Below are 20,362 nucleotides of genomic sequence, written 5' to 3' on the forward strand. Positions count from 1 at the left end.
CCTTTCTGAAATAAGAAATGAGGGAAATGGGATCCATAGTCTACTTTATTTTGAAGTGATTTCCCAAATGTTTTTAAGTGGGGCCTCTGGATAGTATTTTGGGATAAAGGTCCTTTTTGAAACAAAGGTCTTTAGGTTTGATACCCCCCCCCCCTCCTGGGCTATGGACCGATCAGAGTCAAGTTCTATGCTAAAATTTCCGATAGGTGAAAAGATGGAACCTTTGAGTGGTAATTTTTCTGTCTGTAACAGGAATTCAATAAAAATTAAAGAGACTATTAAAATGTCTCTAAAAGACTAAAAACTAAAAAAGTCTCTAAAGACTAAAAAAGACTAAGAGACTAAAAAATTAGAGAGTGGAGTATAATTAGGTATTATAAATAAGAGAAGTGATTAAAGATGGAAGCTTTGAGTGGTAGTTTTTCCGTCTGTAACAAGAATTAAATAAAAATTAGAGAGGCATAGTGTTAGAGGAGAATAGTTGAGAACTATAATAGTTGAGTACCAATTTCTTGTCATTTTAATTTCGCGCTTCTTAAGTGTGAAGTTAAAATCAAGAAAAAGTCCATAACCATCATAAGATTTGGCTTTTGTATCAACAGGCTCAAATGGTGTGGCTCGAGCCTTAGCCAATCAGCAGCAAATACAAATATCACCTGAAAAAACAGCATTACTGAAAAAATTACATAAAGCATTAAATCCTTATTCCAACATTTACCTTAAACGTTGAATCCCTAAGCTTCAAATTCAAGACCTTTGTTTAGACAACGTTTTTATTTATATTAAATAGCTTCATTAAAAAAAATATTAATAGTTTCAAGTTATATCTTGTTCATGCTTTCAAAATGGGCTTCTTTTAATGCCCATATCCACCGCCACCGCAAACGCATACTCCACAACCTCCACCGCCTCCTCCATAGCCTCCACCACCTCTTCTGACTCTTATCTGTTCGGCAAGCTCATTCGCTTCAGCCTCACTAGTAGCAGCCTGAGTGGCATACAATGATTCGTCTGGGTTTTCTTGATACTGACCACACGTAAAGTTAATGGTTGCCAATACTACAAGGAATAAACATAGAAACTTCATCTCTTCTCCAGAAACGGCTGAATCGCACTGAAGAAGAAGTTTAGTTCATTGCTATTTATACCATCGTATTAATGATTTTCAATTAAAAAATAATTTCACTTACTGTGAATAAGAAAAATTAAAGAGGCAGAGAACCATAAATATAATTATGAGATTAAAATAGAACAATTAAAACAATACGCTGGTTATTGTTCCTGAGTCGAGTCTCTTGGTTAAACGCGAAAGTTAGAAGGGGCGTGACAATAATAGAAACCACTTCGGCATGACCAAGACATTGTCAGGCTTGGTTTAACTTTTTTTTTCATTTTTCATGAAAATATTCGTGCATCATTGAAGTTCAACAGAGAAAACTAGTGATGTATGCGTTGGGAAAAAAAAGGAAAATTACCTATTATTGCCTTTGTCGATTGTCGCTATGATTCTAAGGTTGTATTAAAAAAAGAAGAAGAAAATCAAATTATAAATAACAACCACTAAAAATGAACTAAAATTTTTGGAAAACTTGAAAAATGTTCAGGTTATGAAGTAAAAAACATAGAAACGCAGATGTTTTTAATATAATAAATTTGTCTGGTTTGAACACCTAGGGTAGGAGCACTGACTAAAATATTAAGCTATAGGGCTCTTCCACTTTAGCTGAACAGACCTATTACATTCGCTAACATAAACTTGTAAACTTGTATCTGATTGCTTTATCATCCAGTCATTGGTTATTGATTAGTTTATTATATCCAAGATTAGAATGCTGGAAGCGACAGTGATGGCAGTGGTCATGTGCCCGGGCGCTCCGAATAGCGGATGAAGATTTACTAGATGATTTCCAGAGAAATCGCCAAGGGATTTTTTTGGGTACTCGGCTGACTGTCCGTTTTTCAAACAGTACGCTCTACAAAAAATGTGGTTTTATCCCACTTTCTAGGGCTATAGTGACAGAAAAGTTGAGATGGCTTGGGCAAGTTCTGTGGATGAAGGATGACAGACTGCTTAAGATTGCTGTTTTTGGTCAACCGTCAAGGGCTAAACCAAAAACAAATTGTCCACGGTTTGGGTGGGAGGATGTCACAGAAAGATATAAGGAAAGTGGGTAGCTGTGTTTGCCTCAGACAGCTTGGTACTGTGGTGAATTGTTAACAGTAGTGGCATTTAAAATTTTCCTTAACTAATAAATAAGTATATATATATATATATATATATATATATATATATATATATATATATATATATATATATATATATATATATATATATATATATATATATATATATATATATATATATATATATATATATATATATATATATATATATATATATATATATATATATATGTATAATATAGAGTGCCGGGAGCCTGGCACTCGGCAGGCTTCTGTGTATGGATTCTCATTGTTGTTGGTCTTCTAACCGCAGAGTGAGCCTCTTCTTGTTTTCATGACGTCACCAAAGGCTCGTTAAAACCAACCTCGAAAGAAAACGAATTCTTTATTACAGTCCAATCCTATATAGATCGTATTTGTAGCCAGGCGCAATCGCTTTCTCGCTGTCGCTCTTAATAGGTTCTTCAAATGTCTTCTAGTCATTATAATTACACTCTTTACTTTCTCTACTTACTCTAGGTATTATAAAACTACTTAAAACGCCTTTTCAAACAGCTCGTGGTAACGAACTGTAGTAAGGAGTGACCCGGCTCAATAGTAACCAAAACTCTATAAAACGGAATTTTGATACCAATAGTTACATCAAAAGAATTGCATTTTTAAGCTGATTTTAAATATATAACTTTCATCAAGTTTAGTCTTACCCATAAAAAGTTTTGAGCCTGAGACAATTCACAGAATCTTAACAAAAATCACACCATTAGATTCAGTGTATCAGAGAACCGTACTGTTGAAGTTTATAGCTCCTATTTATAAAAATGTGGAATTTTGTATTTTTTGCCAGAAGGCAGATCACGGATGCGTGTTTATTTGTTTGTTTGTTTTTGTTTTTTTCCCCTTAGGGGTGACCCAGTGGTCCTAGAATGTCGCGAGAGGGCTCATTCTAACGAAAATTTAAGGCTCTAGTGCCCTTTTCGAGTGACCAAAAAAATTGGAGGGCACCTAGGCCCCGTCCCACGCTCATTTGTATCCCAAAGTCATTGGATCAAAATTCTGAGATATCCATTTTATTCAGCATAGTCGAAACTTAATAACTATGTCTTTGAGGTCGACTCACTCCCACACAGTCCCCCTGGGAGTCCCCGTGTTACAAACTTTGACCAGTGTTTACATATAGTAATTGCTGTTGGGATGTCTACAGACGTTTTCCGGTTTTTTTAGTGGAGGGGAGTAAGGGGAGGTGGTCACTTGGGAAGATCTTTTCATGGAGGAATTTATCATGGGGGAAGAGAATTTCCATGAAGGGGGCGCAGGATTTCTAGCATTATTTAAAAACAATGAAAAAATAGATATGAAAAAGTTTTCTCAACCGAAAGTAAGGAGCAGCATTAAAACTCAAAACTAACAGAAATTATTAAGCATATGAGGGGTTCACCTCCTCTTAATACCTCGTTCTTTACGCTAAAGTATTTTTAATAATTTCAACTATTTATTATACGGCCTTTGTGATTCAGGAGTCATTCTTAAGAAATTGGGACAAAATTTAAGCTTTATTGTAAAGAGTGAGGTATTGATGAGGGGGCGAAGCCCCTTATATGCCTAATAAAAAGTTTGTTACGTAAGTTAATTTTTAAGTTACGTATATTTTTTACTAATAAGAATTTTCGTAAAAATTAAAAGTTCTAGCTGTCTTTTTAAGTAATCAAAAAATTGGAGGGCTACTAGGCCTCCTCCCCCACCCTTTTTTCTCAAAATCGTCCGGTCATAACTACGAGAAAACCATTTAGCCAAAAAAATTAATACGCTAATTTCGTTTTAATTATTCATGTGCGGAGAGCCAAAACTAAATCATGCATTAATTCAAAAACGTTCCGAAAAAAACAAGTTTTTTAACTGAAAGTAAGGAGCGACATTAAAACTTAAAACGAACAGGAATTACTCTGCACATGAAAGGGGCTACTCCCTCCTCAGCGGCCTGCTCTTTACGCTAAAGTGTTTACTGTTTTAAAAAGTAGAGTTAAGAGAAAGAGTCAAACTTTAGCGTTAAAAGCGGGGTGTTGAGGAGGGAACAGCCCCATTCATTTACGCAGTAATTTCTATTCGTTTTAAGTTGTAATATCGCTCCTTACTTTTAGTTAAAAAAGACTTCTTTTTTCTATTTAATACTTGCCTAAAAAGCCTTATTATTCCAATTTATGTTTCAAACAGTTTGTGGTAACGAACTATAAGTAAGAACGACTCTCTTTAATAGCAACCGAAACTTTAACAACAGAATTTTATAGACTAACTAGCTGTTGAGGTGGCGCTTCGCGCCACCCCAACAGCTAGTTATATTCCCTCTGTCTCGGTGTCCCGGTCGTCATTTGTGTCCCGGTGTCCCAGTCTGTGATTTCTCTTTGAGGGTCCCAGGCGTCATTTATATTCATTGTGTCCCGGTCATCATTTGTGTCCCGGTGTCCCGGTCTGTATATACATTCGTTTTTGAATTGGTCATTTTTTAGGTTTTAGTTTTTTACCTTTTTTTTAGTTTTTTTAGTTATACCTCATTATTTTAATGATTGCCCTTGAGCTTTGTTGATGGTGATTGCTAATCGAACATTCCCTGTGTCCCCGTCGTCATTTATATATCCCCCTGTACCCCCCGGCGTCCCCGTTGTAGTTGTGTCCCTGTGTCCCGGTCGTCATTTATATTCCCTGTGTCCCGGTCGTCATTTGTATCCCGGTGTCCCGGTCTGTATATACATTCGTTTTTGAAATGGTATATGATGAAATAAATTTTTGTTTTTTCCCCCTTTTTCTTTTTAGTTTTTTTTTCGGTTTTTACTTTTTTTAGTTTTTTTAGTTTTTTTCTTTTTTCTTTTTAGTTTTTTTATTTTTATTTTTTTTTAGTTTTGTTTTTCTCCTTTATTTTTCATTTTTTTCCTTTTTTTTCTTTTTTAGTTTTTTTAGTTTTTTAGCTTTTTTAGTTTTTTTTTATTAGTTTTTAGTTTTCTTTTCTTTTTAGTTTTTTTTGTAGTTTTTACCTTTTTTTTTAGTTTTTTAGTTTTTTTTACTTATGTTCTGGTCGTCATTTATACTCCCTGTGTCCCGGTCGTCATTTATACTCCCTGTGTCCCGGTCGTCATTTGTGTCCCGGTGCTTCGTCGATGGTGATTGCTAATCGAACATTCCTTGTGTCCCGGTCGCTTTCTCTTTGAGTGTCCCGGTCGTCATTTATATTCCCTATGTGCCGGTGTCCCGGTCGTCATTTGTGTCCCGATGTCACGGTCTGTAATTTCGTCAGTCGAAAACATGACGTCAGTCGACTCACAAACATGACGTCACCCGACAGACCCACACACACAGAGACAACTTATTTTTATATATATAGAAGATTACACCCGGTATTTTATAATTAGCTATGTTCCTTTTGTAATGTCGCATGCGTCATAGATATAAAAATGATACATTCACTCTTGTTTGTATTCTCTTGAAACGTACTCATAAATGGGCTAATGAAGATGCGCAAGACGAGGGAGGCCTTTCACCTTCCCTCTGAAATTCCTAAATTTTCCCTCATTGATTAGCATCTATTATTAAACTTACCGAGTAGCAGGTTTTTGTTACCCCCTCCCCCCTCCTGCTAAAAGATTTTGAACCGCGGGTGTAGAAAAATAATAATGAAAACCTTTAAGAGATTCAACACAAGAGAAAAAAAATAATAAAATGATTACGAGTGTCATACATTAAGAGGCTTTTCCTTTTGTTTTAGTTTGATCCTACCGACAATGGAAGCCTTAAATTAAAACTGAAACTGCCTAATATATGAAAAAGCTTGTCGCTATCAATCATTCAGTCTTTATGCTAATCCCTGGTAGAAAAAAAGTTTGAAAATGAGCAATAAATCTAGAGAGTAAAATGTTATTTTGTCACAAGACGAAAGGTGAGGAATGGTATCCCCTTAAAAAATAGCGCAATTTCTGTATATAAGATTATCATTTATGTATTTTGTAGCATATGCATTTGAAAGATAATATACTTTGATTTATGGCTTTCTGCTAGTTGAGATTTTTCAAACAGAATTCCAAGTCCTCTGCAACAATTGAAAATCCTTGTTAATGATCTGTGTCCCACTTGTAGTTTTTTACTTCTGACTTGAATGTTTCACTGCATTGTCTTACATATCATTTTATTCTTATATATCATTGTTTTATATATAATTACATATCATTAAAAGTATGCGAAAGATGCATACTTTTTTACAACCTTTCGACGGAGAGAAAAAACAATTTTATGGGGAAGGGATGTTTGATGCGTCAATGTTTAGGATTTTAACACCTGATTTTTACACTTTTCTTGGAAACTTGTTCATATCAATAAAATCATGGGCACATGAAGAAGATTTATACCCAACATTCATGTTTCAACACCCCACTCTCCTCTCCCCAAGAAAAAGAGACAAATTCTTCTCATTTCATTTGATTCGGATGCTCCGAAACAAAGTGACAAATTTTATCAAAATGGGGAGTTCCCAGCCGCGGCATCCCTAAGCCACGGCTCCTTGGGCAGCGGCCCCCCTTTTAACGCCTATAATTGAAACGAAATGAAAAAATAAAAACAAAACAACTAAACGGAAATGATTTTCATTTCAGTAGGGTTTTACCTATTCACTAGGACTATTCAAAACATTCAAAATTACCAATTTACACCAAAGCTCCTTATCAGTAGATTCTATAAGGATTTTTTTTTTACCTTATGCTAGCGATAAATCTGTTTTTCTTATTATATTTCTCTTACACCTTCGATGAAGCTTGGCTAAGGGTTAAAAACTTAGACCTTTGATTAGACCTAAGGGTTAAAAACTTAGACCTTTGATAAATCTAGGACAAGGGTTAAAACACTTATTTCAAAAAAAAATTAGTGACAGATAGGTAGGTGGAAAGGTGGATAGCTGGAAGGGGGGGGGGGTACCTAAGGTTAGGCTTTGCCTGGGAACTAGTACTATTCAACACATTCTAAGTTAGATTTTATAAGAATTTTCAATGTTATACTTGAAATAAATATTTTTTTTCTATTAATTAATTTTATAAACTTTTCCCACAAAACAACTCTTTCAAAGAAAAGTAAAGAGATCAATAACCCACAGGCTTTCTCACGATACATAATTTACGTTTTACCAAAAAAATTCAAATGAAGTGGATTGTCAGTTTAATTTACATGTGCTGATACTTTTTTTTTAAAGTTTTAATAATTTTTAATGATTAAATTAAAAAAAGTGCAAAGATTTAAAAAAAAAATTCAGTAAAACGCAAATTATGTTCTGGTTTTGAGAAGGCATGGGGGTTATCAGTTCTACTCATTTTAATTTTTACTCGTTTTGAGTTTGACTTGGCTATTTATTGTAATTTCCGTTCATTTTTAGTTTCATTTATTTATTGGTAATTATGTGTGTTAGTTCTCCACTTGGAAGATTATTTGACTTCGTTTCTGCTCATTTTTGGATCAATTGAATTCTTTACTTTTCTTTGCAAAACTTATTTTGTGGAAAAGTTTCTAAATTAATTTCTGTTCGTTTTTTATTGATTTAGTCTTTTTTAAGAATAAATAATATATAATATAATTTTGGGTTTTTCCTATAAGAATCCATAGTTTGGCTTGCTATTTGTATGTTGGAGAAACTTTTCAACAATTTTAATACTGACACACACAGTATTTTTTTATTTAACTCTATAGCTAAGTTGACCTGAAAAATAAAACTTAATATAATTTCCAAATAATTCTATCTATGCTCTTTGAAAATCTGGATACACTTACACCAGCAGAAATGCTGGGGTCATTTCCCGTGGTAAATCCCTATCCAGCAAGTGCTATTCCTTTTCCCTGGGGCCAAATCCTATGAAGCAGGTCCGATTCCTTTTTTCTGGGGGATTTCCTATCTAGCATGACAATTCTTATTTCCCTGGCCTCAAAACCTATTCAGCAGCTCCAATTCCTTTTCTAGCGGCCGTAAACCGGGTTTATATGCCAAATCATATAGACCAGTCCTCACGACATTGTGTAGACTATTTTTACTGCAAGGGATAGGGCCTTGTATGGGAAGATAGCTGAGTCCTCACGACATTTTGACATTTTCTCAAACCCTGTCTTATCAACAAATTGGTTCTAAAAAAAAAAAAATAGCATGCCAAAATATCTTCTTTCTTTAACCCATTTGAAACGCATTATTTTCCAAAATAAAGGAGCTACCATTACTCACAGAGGGACAAACATTTTAAAATATCGTTCATTTTTTAGTTTCTATACCTCGCTCACAACAGACAATACAAAACTAGGTCGCTTTCAAAATATTCCAGGATAGAATCAGAAACATCTGGCAAAATATGAAAATAGGTTGAACCTATAAATAGGCCCTACCTATTTAGAAGATTTGCTTCGGACCGAAACAGCGCTTGGAAACAAATCGGCATACCATTACAGAACTCGTGACGTACATAAAACTGAAGTTCAACCTCAAGTTGTTTTTTTTTTTATACGAGAAATGGGGTTTTACCTTTTGCGGTTCAGTGTAGCTTTCTTGTTATATTTTCTTGCAATGAACATTTTAGGGTTTTTCATTTCATTTCATGTGTTTTTACCTTTCGGAGGATTTCCTATAAAGACCCATTTTCATTTAGTAGATAGTTCTTTGGGGAGCCCACCCTTTTATGTCATTTCAGCTTTTTTATATTCCTTATTATTTTTTAGTGCTTTGTGTTTTATCATGGGTTATACGGACATATTGGCAGAGATCCCATTCCGAGGCAGTGACTTTTCATCACATTCCATGGTTATAACCTTTAGTAATACAATGCAGCTTGGGGGTCGGGCTTCGGCATACCTCGGCGGAAACCCCTATATTTTACACTTATTTTCAGCTTTTATTATTCCACATCTTTTTAAGAGCTTTATATTTATCTTTGGATATACAGACATGTTAGCAGAGATCCCATCCCGAACGCATGGCTTTTTGTCTCATTTCAGGGTTTTTACCTTTAGTGATGTAATGCAGCTTGGGGGTTGGGCTTCAGTACACCTCGGTGAAAACCCCAGCATTTTAAACTAATTTTCAGATTTTATTATTCCATATCCTTTTTGAGAGTTTTATATTAATCTTGGGATTTACAGACATGTTGGTAGAGATCCCATCCCGAGCGCGTGACTTTTCATTCTATTTCAGGAGCTTTTTACGTTTCGGGAGATTTCCTATGAAGACCCACTTTCACAAAAAAAGTGGGTCCCACGTTGTTTCCTAGCCATCTCAACCTTTATCATATTGCAGCTCTCGAAAACGGAATTTAACCACATTTTTGGTACAGCTTATTGTTTAAGGTACAGTAAGTCAGTCTGATATCCAAAACAACCCGCAGGCAAATTCTCTGGAAAACATCTACCAAATCCACTCAGTTTTTCATAGTGCTCACGGTTCACAAACGTACTTGACAACTGTCATCACTGTTGCAGAATGATCGATTCAATAGTGGAATTAACCTGTGCTGATAATCATATCTAAATAACCGACATTGCTCCTGTGTCAACTGCTTCATATACCTGAAAATGTCAAACACCTGAATAACGCAGATCTAACCTGAGCTAATTGATCAACATAAAATTTTTTTTACCTTGTCTGAATCATTAAATTTTCAATCTATAATACACTAGCTGTTGGGGTGGCACTTAACGCCCCCATGCCCCCCTCCATGCGCGTAAGTCGTTACGCGCCATATTAGTAACGCGCCATTGTAGTTGTGTCCCTGTGTCCCACCTGTGAATATAGATATATATATATATATATATATATATATATATATATATATATATATATATATATATATATATATATATATATATATATATATATATATATATATATATATTTATATATATAAAAATAAGTTGTCTGTCTGTGTGTCTGTCTGTGGATCAGGTGACGTCATGTTTCTGTGTCGGCTGACGTCATGAAGTGAGTTTTCGTCATTTTTGCTATGACGGTGACGTCATTAAAGATATTTAAGACATATATGTTCACGTAGAAATCTATTAATGCTTAAGTTTAAAATGACTGATGAACTTACAATGGCAAAAGCTGATGAAGATGCTCAAAGAGTCTATGCCAAAAAACTTGCTGCTGATAGAGAAAGTCAGAAAAGAAAGCGTGCCGAGGAATCAAAAGAACAGCAAGGAAACAGGCTTGAGGCTAAAGAACGCAAAACCGCGCAGTTAGATGAAGATCCACCTGGACAGCGAGAGTCAAAACATATCAAAACTGAAAATGATAGCGATAATGTTTGGGTTTGGGATTTTGACTCGGATAAGGTCATCAATGCCTACCAGATTTTAGTTAAAAAAACAAAGGTTCGGCGATATGTATTTCATAGTGAAGCTGAAAAATAAAGAAGAAAAAGAAAACTGAAAAAAGAAAAAATGTAAAAAACTAAAGAATACTAAAAAGAAAAAACACTCAAAGAGAAATTACAGACCGGTTCACAAATGACGACCGGGACAGAGGGAATATAAATAACGACCGGGACACTCAAAGAGAAATTAAAGACTGGGATACCGGGACACAAATGACGACCGGGACACAGGGAATATAAATGACGACCAGGACACAGGTATTTAAGAATATCGTTCAAAGACAAATTTTTAATTGTAAGAAGACCGTTGAAAGAGAAATTTCTAATTGTAAAATGACTGAAGAACCTACAATGGCAACGGTACCACCATCGAAGTAGATAACCAGTGGGTTGTTCCATATTCCCCATTAGTGCGAAACGTCAACCCCAAGTCAAATTCGTGCATTGTTTGGCATCATTTTAACAACTTGCTCTCCATCAGCTCCTACAGAGTTATGGGAAAAATATAAGTCAAAAATGTCCGAAGATATACTCCATCGAAAACAGTTAGAGACGTCAGATATGACTTTTGATTTTACATCAGAAATTTATAACTACACTTTAGTTATTATAGAAGATTTGTGCGTACGTATGGCAAACAAACCTCTTCAGGATTTGGGAATGCCTTCACCTAACCGTATCGCTGCTGTTTCGACATGTGTAGAATTGGATCGTGAAAAAAGTTACAGTACGAATGATCTATTGTCGTATGTACAAAATAACATTTCCAAGTTAACGTCGGAACAAAAAGACATTTATGATACGATAGACTCAATTTCAGGACGTATACAACTACCTGCTGATTTCTGTAATTTAGTGACGTCCAAAAATGAATTGATTGAAAAAGTATTTCCGAATATTCTAAAAAATTATAAAAATAATAAATGGCTAACTGAAAGAGCGATTCTCGCACCCAAAAATATAGACGTCCACGAAATCAACAATATTGTTTTGACCAAGATTCGAGACCAGGCAATCCTTTACAAGTCAGTCGACACAGTTTTGGAACCAAAGGAAGCGGTTAATTATCCATCTGAATTTTTAAATTCCATAGATCTTTCAGGGTTTCCACCACACGTGCAACAACTAAAAATAGGCGTACCAATAATACTTTTAAGAAATATCAACCCACCAAAGCTTTGCAATGGCACGCGACTTGCCGTAAAAAAAACAATGGAAAACCTAATAGAGGCCACAATCTTGACAGGGCCTTTTGAGAGTGAGGCTGTTCTTATTCCTCGCATTCCCATGATTCCAACGGATCTGCCTTTTCAATTTAAAAGATTGCAATTCCCAATTCGATTAGCATTTGCAATCACCATTAACAAAGCTCAAGGTCAATCATTAGAAAAATGTGGTATAGATCTTAATACTGATTGTTTTTCCCATGGACAATTGTGCGTTGCATGTTCGAGGGTCGGTAAACCTGACAATCTATTTATATGCAGCGACAATTGGACAGCGAAAAATGTTGTATATTCGCAAGTTTTACGCAGTTAATTTGTATTGTATCTACCTATCTATCTATCTATATAAAAACGAGTTGTGTGTATGCATGTTTGTTTGTTTGTAAAAAGAGCGTTTGCATATGACGTCATTATTAGTACATACGGCTTTGTATATGCACAGACAATGGGAAAGCCAAGAATGTTGTATATTCGCAATTTTTACGTAGTTTAACTCCTGCAGACGAAATGAATGCTTGCCTGAAAAATTCTAATTTATGGGCACATGTAAAAATATTAAAATTAACTACAAATATGCGTGTCCGATTGCAAAACGATGACTCTGGTCAAACATTTTCAGATCAATTGCTGGCAATTGGAAACGGAAAGCTCCCAGTAGTGGGAAAGCCAAAAATGTTGTATATTCGCAATTTTTACGTAGTTTGAAACACATATATAAATCTATCTATATTCACAGGTGGGACACAGGGACACAACTACAATGGCGCGTAACTAATATGGCGCGTAACGACTTACGCGCGCGGGGGGGCTTGGGGGGCGCGAAGCGCCCCACCAATATATATATATATATATGTTTTTAACTACGTAAAACTTGCGAATATACAACATTCTTCGCTGTCCCATTGTCTGTACATATAAATAGATTGTCAGGTTTACCGACTCTGGAACATGCAACATATAATTGTCCATGGAAAAAACAAGCCGTATTCAGATCTATACCTCATTATTCTAATGATTGCCCTTGAGCTTTGTTGATGGTGATTGCTAATCAAACATTCCCTGTGTCCCCATCATCATATGCGGACAGACAGACAAACAACTTATCTATATATATAAAATAAGTTGTCTGTGTGTGTGTGTGTCGAGTGACGTCATGTTTGTGTGTCGACTGACGTCATGTTTGTCGACTGACGTCATTATAAGGATTGAGCTGTACGCGTCATGAAGTTGTTTGTTGACTGACGTCATGTTTGTCAACTGATGAAATTACATACCGGGACACCGGGACACAAATGACGACCGGGACACAGGGAATATAAATGACGACCGGGACACAGGGACACATCATTAAAATAATGAGGTATAGATCTGAATACGGATTGTTTTTCCCATGGACAATTATATGTTGCATGTTGAAGAGTCAGTAAACCTGACAATCTATTTATATGCAACATCTATATATATATATATATATATATATATATATATATATATATATATATATATATATATATATATATATATATATATATATATATATATATAAATATATATATATATATATATATATATATATATATATATATATATATATATATATATATATATATATATATATATATATATATATATCTATTCACAGGTGGGACACAGGGACACAACTACAATGGCGCGTAACTAATATGGCGCGTAACGACTTATGACGCGGGGGGGGCTTGGGGGGGCGCGAAGCGCCACCCCAACAGCTAGTTTCTATATATATATATATATATATATATATATATATATATATATATATATATATATATATATATAGATTACATACACAATGTGTTTTCGACACCTTCGGCGATACTTTCCGTGCCACAAGCAAAGGTTTTCGGAAAATTGGGCAAAAAAATTGGGATACCATTTAGCCTAAAAAGGATATAATGTGTTGTTATACACCCACAGGTATTAGAAATTAGTTCTGCAATGTAAAAGGTGCCTGTCTTTATCATAGATGCGGTCCAATTTAAATATTCCATAAATATTCCGTGAAAGGGGGTCTTGTTGCCCTCCGTTTTTTTTTGTCACTTAAAAAAGCCTCTAGACCTTTTTATTTTCATTAGAATGAACCCTCTCCCGGTGTTCTAGGCCCACTGGGTCGATACGATCACCCCTGGTAAAAAAAACAAAACAAATAAAACACGCATCCGTGATCTTTCTTCTGGCAAAAAATTACAAAATGCCACATTTTTGAAGAAATGAGCTTGAAACCTTTACACTAGGGTTCTTTGATACGCTAAATCTGATGCAATTTTCATTAAAATTCTATGACTTCAAAGGGTCTTTTCCCCTTTTTTCTGAAGTAAGAGACATTTTTTCCAACTCGTAGCTTTTGATGGGTAAGACTAAACTTAACGAAACTTATATATTTGGCATCAGCATAATAAGCCAATTGTATAAAAATGCCGTTTCTTAGAGTTTCGGTTACTACTGAGCCTGGCGGCTCCTTACTCACAGTTCGTTACCACGAACTGTTTGATTACCATCAAAATCCAAATAGAGGTCATTTAAATATTGATCTTTTTTCTGCGTTATCGAAAGTATTGTCAAACAGTTCGTGGTAACGAACTGTAGTAAGGAGCGACCCGGCTCAATAGTAAACGAAACTCTAAAAAACGGATTTTCAATGCTAAAGGATATATCAAAAGAATCAGATTTTTATGCTGATTTTAAATATATAAGTTTCATCAAATTTAGTCTTTGTCATCAGAAGTTACGAGCCTGAGAAAATTTGCCTTATTTTAGAAAATAGGGGGTAACACCCCCTAAACGTCATAGGATCTTAACGAAAATCGTACCATCGGATTCAGCGTATCAGAGAACCCTATAGGAAAAATTTCAAGGTCCAATCTACAAAAATGTGGAATTTCGTATTTATAAGACAAATCACGGGTGCGTGTTTATTTGTTTTTTTTTTTTTGTTTTTTTTTTCCCAGGGGTCATCGTATTGACCAAGTGGTCCTAGAATGTCGCAAGAGGGCTCATTCTAACGGAAATGAAAAGTTCTAGTGCCCTTTTTAAGTGACAAAAAAAATTGGAGGGCACCTAGGCCCCCTCCCACGCTCATTTTTTTACAAAAGTCAACGGATCAAAATTTTGAGATAGCCATTTTGTTCCGCATAGTCTAAAACCATAATAACTATGTCTTTGGGGATGACGTACCCCCCACAGTCCCTGGGAGAGGGGCTGCAAGTTACAAACTTTGGCCAATGTTTACATACAGTAATGGTTACTGGGAAGTGTACCGACGTTATCAGGGGGATTTTTTGGTTTGGGTGTGGGGTTCGGGGGAGGGGGCTATATGGGAGGATCTTTTCTTGGAGGAATATTTCATGGGGGAAGAGAAATTCAATCAAAAGGGCGCAGGACTTTCTAGCATTACTATAAAAAAACAAACAATGAAAATATAAACATGAAAAAGTTTTTTTAATTGAAAGTAACGAGAAGCATCAAAACTTAAAACGAACAGAGATTATTACGCATATGAGGGGTTCTAAAAATACTTTAGGATAAAGAGCGAGGTATTTAGGAGGAGATAAATACGTCACTCTTTATGCTAAAAATTTTTTAAGTAATTTCAACTATTCATTCTACGGCCTTTCTGATTCAGGGGTCATTCTTAAAGAATTGGGACAAAACAAGATTTAGTGTGAAGAGCGAGGTATTAACGAGGGGACCAACCCCCTCATATATATAATCAAAATATAAGAATATAAAAGTTTGTTACGTAAGTTAATTCTTAAGTTGCGTATTTTTTTACTAATAAAAACGTTCGTTAAAAATTAAAAGATCTAGTTGCCTTTTTAAGTAACCGAAAAATTGGAGGACAACTAGGCCTCCTTCCCCACCCCTTATTTCTCAAAATCGTTTGATCAAAACTAAGAGAAAGCCATTTAGCCAAAAAAAGAATTAATATGCAAATTCCATTTTAATAATTTATGTACGGAGAGCCAAAATCAGACATGCATTCATTCAAAAACTTTCAGAAATTAAATAAAAAAAAAACAAGTTTTTTGAAATGAAAGTAAGGAGCGACATTAAAACTTAAAAACGAACAGAAATTACTCCGTATATGAAAGGGGTTTTTCCTCCTCGACGCCCCGCTCCTTGCGCTAAAGTTTGATTCTTTCTCGCAACTCTACTTTTTAAAACAATAAAAAACTTTAGCGTAAAGAGCGGGGCGTCGAGGAGGAAAAACCCCATTCATATAAGGAGTAATTTCTGTTCGTTTTAAGTTTTAATGTCGCTCCTTACTTTCATTTCAAAAAACTTGTTTTTTTTTATTTAATCTTCATAAAACTTTACGGTTTCATGAAATGTAATTAAACAAATAGAAAAGGTTTGTCAACTATAGAGTAAGGAGCAAGTTTAAAACTTAACAAGACTAAACAAAATAAAAATTACTTTGTTTATAAGAGTGACTGCCTTCTTCTCAACACCTTGCTCATTAAACAAAAGTTTTTTAGTGGTTTGAACAATCTTGTTTTTTTCTAATTGCAAATTTTCTTAAAAAAATTGGACAAAAGCCAAACTTCAGTAAAGAGTTGTTTGTATTCTTGTATAAGCCATACCTTGTACTTTTTAATAGTATCTATACCAAATTGGGTACAAGATCTTATAAACAAATGTTTTGCCGATGCCGTCTGGTCCATTTATAAAAAGAACATTTTTCCCAACAAAAAATGCAAATCAATTCACTTTGAATTTGTGGTAGTGACAGAGCAATTTGAGCATGCAAGAAGCTATGTCCAAAGGAATTACCTTTGTTTGGTACTCTTTCCTCGGTAAAACTGAGGGGTTTCAATGACTTACATGCAATATTGACTGTGTTTATGGCATGTTTGAACGTATATGCTTAGCTCTGTGCTAACACGATACACTCACTCTTGTGGGAGTGGGGTGGTGGTGGTGGTGGATAGAATCCATGGTTTTATCTAACAATAAAAACATTTACAAAATAACTAGCGATTCTTAACTGAACTTGCAAAATTTTCAACTTTTTTCATGCCTTAAGAAGACATTGCTTATAGTTATAAGAAAACCAATTTGGTAATAACGTTTTTCTAATAGCGATTTCTACTAAGCTTCAAATTTTTTGTTTTATTTTTTATATGTTTTAAAACTATTGCAATCCCTTGTTAAATAATCGAATTGTAGTAATTACATTACAATTACAGCATTTGTAATAATTACAATTTTTTTTTTGGCCTACCTACTGACATTATTTAACTAGTTGTGTTCAAACCTATAAGCTTAATCACTTACGAGTAGATTTTACCCAACAAAAAACAAACTAATTTAAAACTGTCAGGCATCTTTACAGTTTGAATTAAAACATTAAAATTATTACTCAGGCACCGTAGAAATTTTGCCGTTTATACAATAACTTTATTTTTGCCATTACCAGTTTTTTACTTTTGCGCAATCTAATGTCATTACATACTGTTTCTTTTCAAATATATTTGACTGTTAAATTAAGGCCAATTTCTAACATTGATTTCTGCTTCAAAATTTTTGTTTTATTTTTTTAAGTTTTAAATTGTTGTAATCCGTTGTTAAGATTGAATTTAAAAATATAAGCTTTTTTTTAACTGCAATTAAGGAGCGACATTAAAACTTAAAACGAACAGAAATTATTCCGTATGTGAAAGGAGTTGTCCCCTCCTCTACGTCCCGCTCTTTACGTTAAACTATTTTTTTGTCGTTTTAAAAAGTAGAGTTGTGGCAAACAGTCAAACTTTAGCGTAAAGAGCGGGACGTTGAGGAGGGGACAACCCCTTTCATATACAGAATAATTTCTGTTCGTTTTAAGTTTTAATGTCGCTCCTTACTTGCAGTTAAAAAAAAAATATGTTTAATTTCTGAACTTTTTTAAATTAATGCATGTTTTGATTTTGGCTCACCGCACATGAATAATTAAAATAAAATTTGCATATTAATTTTCTCTGGCTAAAGTGGATTTCTCATATTTTTTTTGGATGATTTTGATAAGACAAAGGGGTGAGGGAAAAGGCCTAGTTGCCCCCCAATTTTTAGTTTTTTAAAAATGCAACTGGAACTTTTTAGGTTTTTTTTTTTTACGAACGTTTTTATTAGGAAAAAATATACGTAAGTTATAAATTATCTTACAAAATGAACTCCTATATTTGTATATTTTTATTACATACACGAAGGGGTTTTCCCCCTCGTCTATACATTGCTCTTTACGCTAAAGCTTAAATTTTGTCCCAATTCTTTAAGAATGACCCCAGAGCCACAAAAGCCGTAGAATAAATAGTTAAAATTATTAAAAGTACTTTAGCGTAAAGAGCGAAGTATTTAGGAGGAGATGAACCCCTCATATGCGCAATAGTTTCTGTTTATTTTAAGTTTAATGCTGCTCTTTACTTTCAGTTGGAAGTTTTTTCATATTTATTTTTTCATTGCTTTTTTTTAAATAATGTTAGAAAATCCTGACAATTTCCTTAAATTAAAGATCCTTCCACTTTGAAAATTTGAATCACTCTTTACAGACTAAAATATAAATCTTATTGAAGATGTTAAGATTTTTTTGGTTCCTTTAACTTGAAGAAAAATGTTTTTATTCCTCCGTGTAAATTAGATATTTTCTCAAATATTCTGGGATGTTAACACCATTAATAAGGAAACTTAGTTCTACATTGCCAATAGTTTTCCAAATTACATCCCGACAAATTGATTTAAGTGAGCTGTTATATGCAACTTTATATATTTTCGGATACCATTTAGTTACTATTTTCTTGAATTTTTCCACATATTTACCTTTGACTTTATTTTATTGTGGATTTATAAACTGCTTTGTTGCTTAAAAAGTATTCAGCTGTCGCTAAGTCGCGTTGACGATAGTTTTTAGATAAAAAGATGTTCTTCAAAACTATCATCAAAGCTGTCTCGTTATCTATATATATAAAAATAAGTTGTCTGTGTGTGGATCTGTGGATGGATCAGGTGACGTCACCTGAAAAAACTGGATCAGGTGACGTCAAAACTGAAAAAACTAAAAAAAGGCAAAAACTACAAAAAAAACTAAAAACTAATAAAAAAAATAAAAAAGCTAAAAAACTAATAAAACTAAAAAAAGGCAAAAACTACAAAAAAAACTAAAAACTAATAAAAAAGCTAAAAAACTAAAAAAACTAAAAAAAGGCAAAAACTACAAAAAAAACTAAAAACTAATAAAAAAAATAAAAAAGCTAAAAAACTAAAAAAACTAAAAAAAGGTAAAAAACTAAAAAAACTAAAAACTAAAAAAAACTAAAAAAAAGGAAAAAACTGAAAAATAAGCTAAAATTAAGGTAAAAACCAATAAAAAACTAAAAAAAAAACTGAAAAAACTAAAAAAAGGCAAAAACTACAAAAAAAACTAAAAACTAATAAAAAAAGTAAAAAAGCTAAAAAACTAAAAAAACTAAAAAAACTAAAAGAAGGTAAAAAACTAAAAAAAATAAAAAATAAAAAAAACTAAAAAAAAAGAAAAAACTGAAAAATAAGCTAAAATAAAGGTAAAAACCAATAAAAAACTAAAAAGAAAAAAAGGAAAAAACTAAAAAAAAATTTCATCTAAAAAACTAAAAAAAACTAAAAAAGGTAAAAACTAAAAGAACTAAAAAAGAAAAAAATAAATGACGACACTCAAAGAGAAAGCGACCAGGACAAAAGGAATGTTCGATTAGCAATCAACAAAGCACCGGGACACAGGGAGTATAAATGACGACCAGGACATAAGTAAAAAAAAAACTAACAAAACTAAAAAGAAGGTAAAAACTACAAAAAAACTAAAAAGAAAAAAACTAAAAAAAGGCAAAAACTACAAAAAAAACTAAAAACTAATAAAAAAGCTAAAAAACTAAAAAAACTAAAAAAAGGCAAAAACTACAAAAAAAACTAAAAACTAATAAAAAAAATAAAAAAGCTAAAAAACTAAAAAAACTAAAAAAACTAAAAACTAAAAAAAAACTAAAAAAAAAGGAAAAAACTGAAAAATAAGCTAAAATAAAGGTAAAAACCAATAAAAAACTAAAAAAAAACTGAAATAACTAAAAAAAGGCAAAAACTACAAAAAAAACTAAAAACTAATAAAAAAAGTAAAAAAGCTAAAAAACTAAAAAAAATAAAAAAACTAAAAAAAGGTAAAAAACTAAAAAAAATAAAAAAAAACTAAAAAAAAGGAAAAAACTGAAAAATAAGCTAAAATAAATGTAAAAACCAATAAAAAACTAAAAAGAAAAAAAGGAAAAAACTAAAAAAAATTTTCATCTAAAAAACTAAAAAAAACTAAAAAAGGTAAAAACTAAAAGAACTAAAAAGGAAAAAAATAAATGACGAGACAAAAGGAATGTTCGATTAGCAATCAACAAAGCACCGGGACACAGGGAGTATAAATGACGACCAGGACATAAGTAAAAAAAAAAACTAACAAAACTTAAAAGAAGGTAAAAACTACAAAAAAACTAAAAAGAAAAAAAAACTAAAAACTAATAAAAAAAACTAAAAAATCTAAAAATCTAAATAAAC

At 33.2% G+C, this 20,362-nt stretch overlaps 1 protein-coding gene across 3 annotated transcripts in view; it reads right to left on the reverse strand.

Moving 5' to 3' along the window:
* Window positions 1–755: 755 nt before the first annotated feature.
* LOC136028774 (uncharacterized) overlaps window positions 756–20,362 on the reverse strand; it is a 28,664-nt gene continuing 9,057 nt past the window's right edge. For 2 of the 3 annotated variants that reach the window (XR_010617874.1, XM_065706674.1), the window contains one exon: window positions 756–1,114. Coding sequence is in view for 1 of the 3 variants with exons in the window: in XM_065706674.1 (XP_065562746.1) it covers window positions 857–1,114 (258 nt within the window). In the remaining 2 variants the exon portion in view is untranslated. The remainder of the gene's footprint in view (window positions 1,115–20,362) is intronic. The other variant, XR_010617875.1, reaches the window with a different exon arrangement.

Source organism: Artemia franciscana, chromosome 7, assembly GCF_032884065.1.
Source record: "Artemia franciscana chromosome 7, ASM3288406v1, whole genome shotgun sequence".
Taxonomy (NCBI): Eukaryota; Metazoa; Arthropoda; class Branchiopoda; order Anostraca; family Artemiidae; genus Artemia; species Artemia franciscana.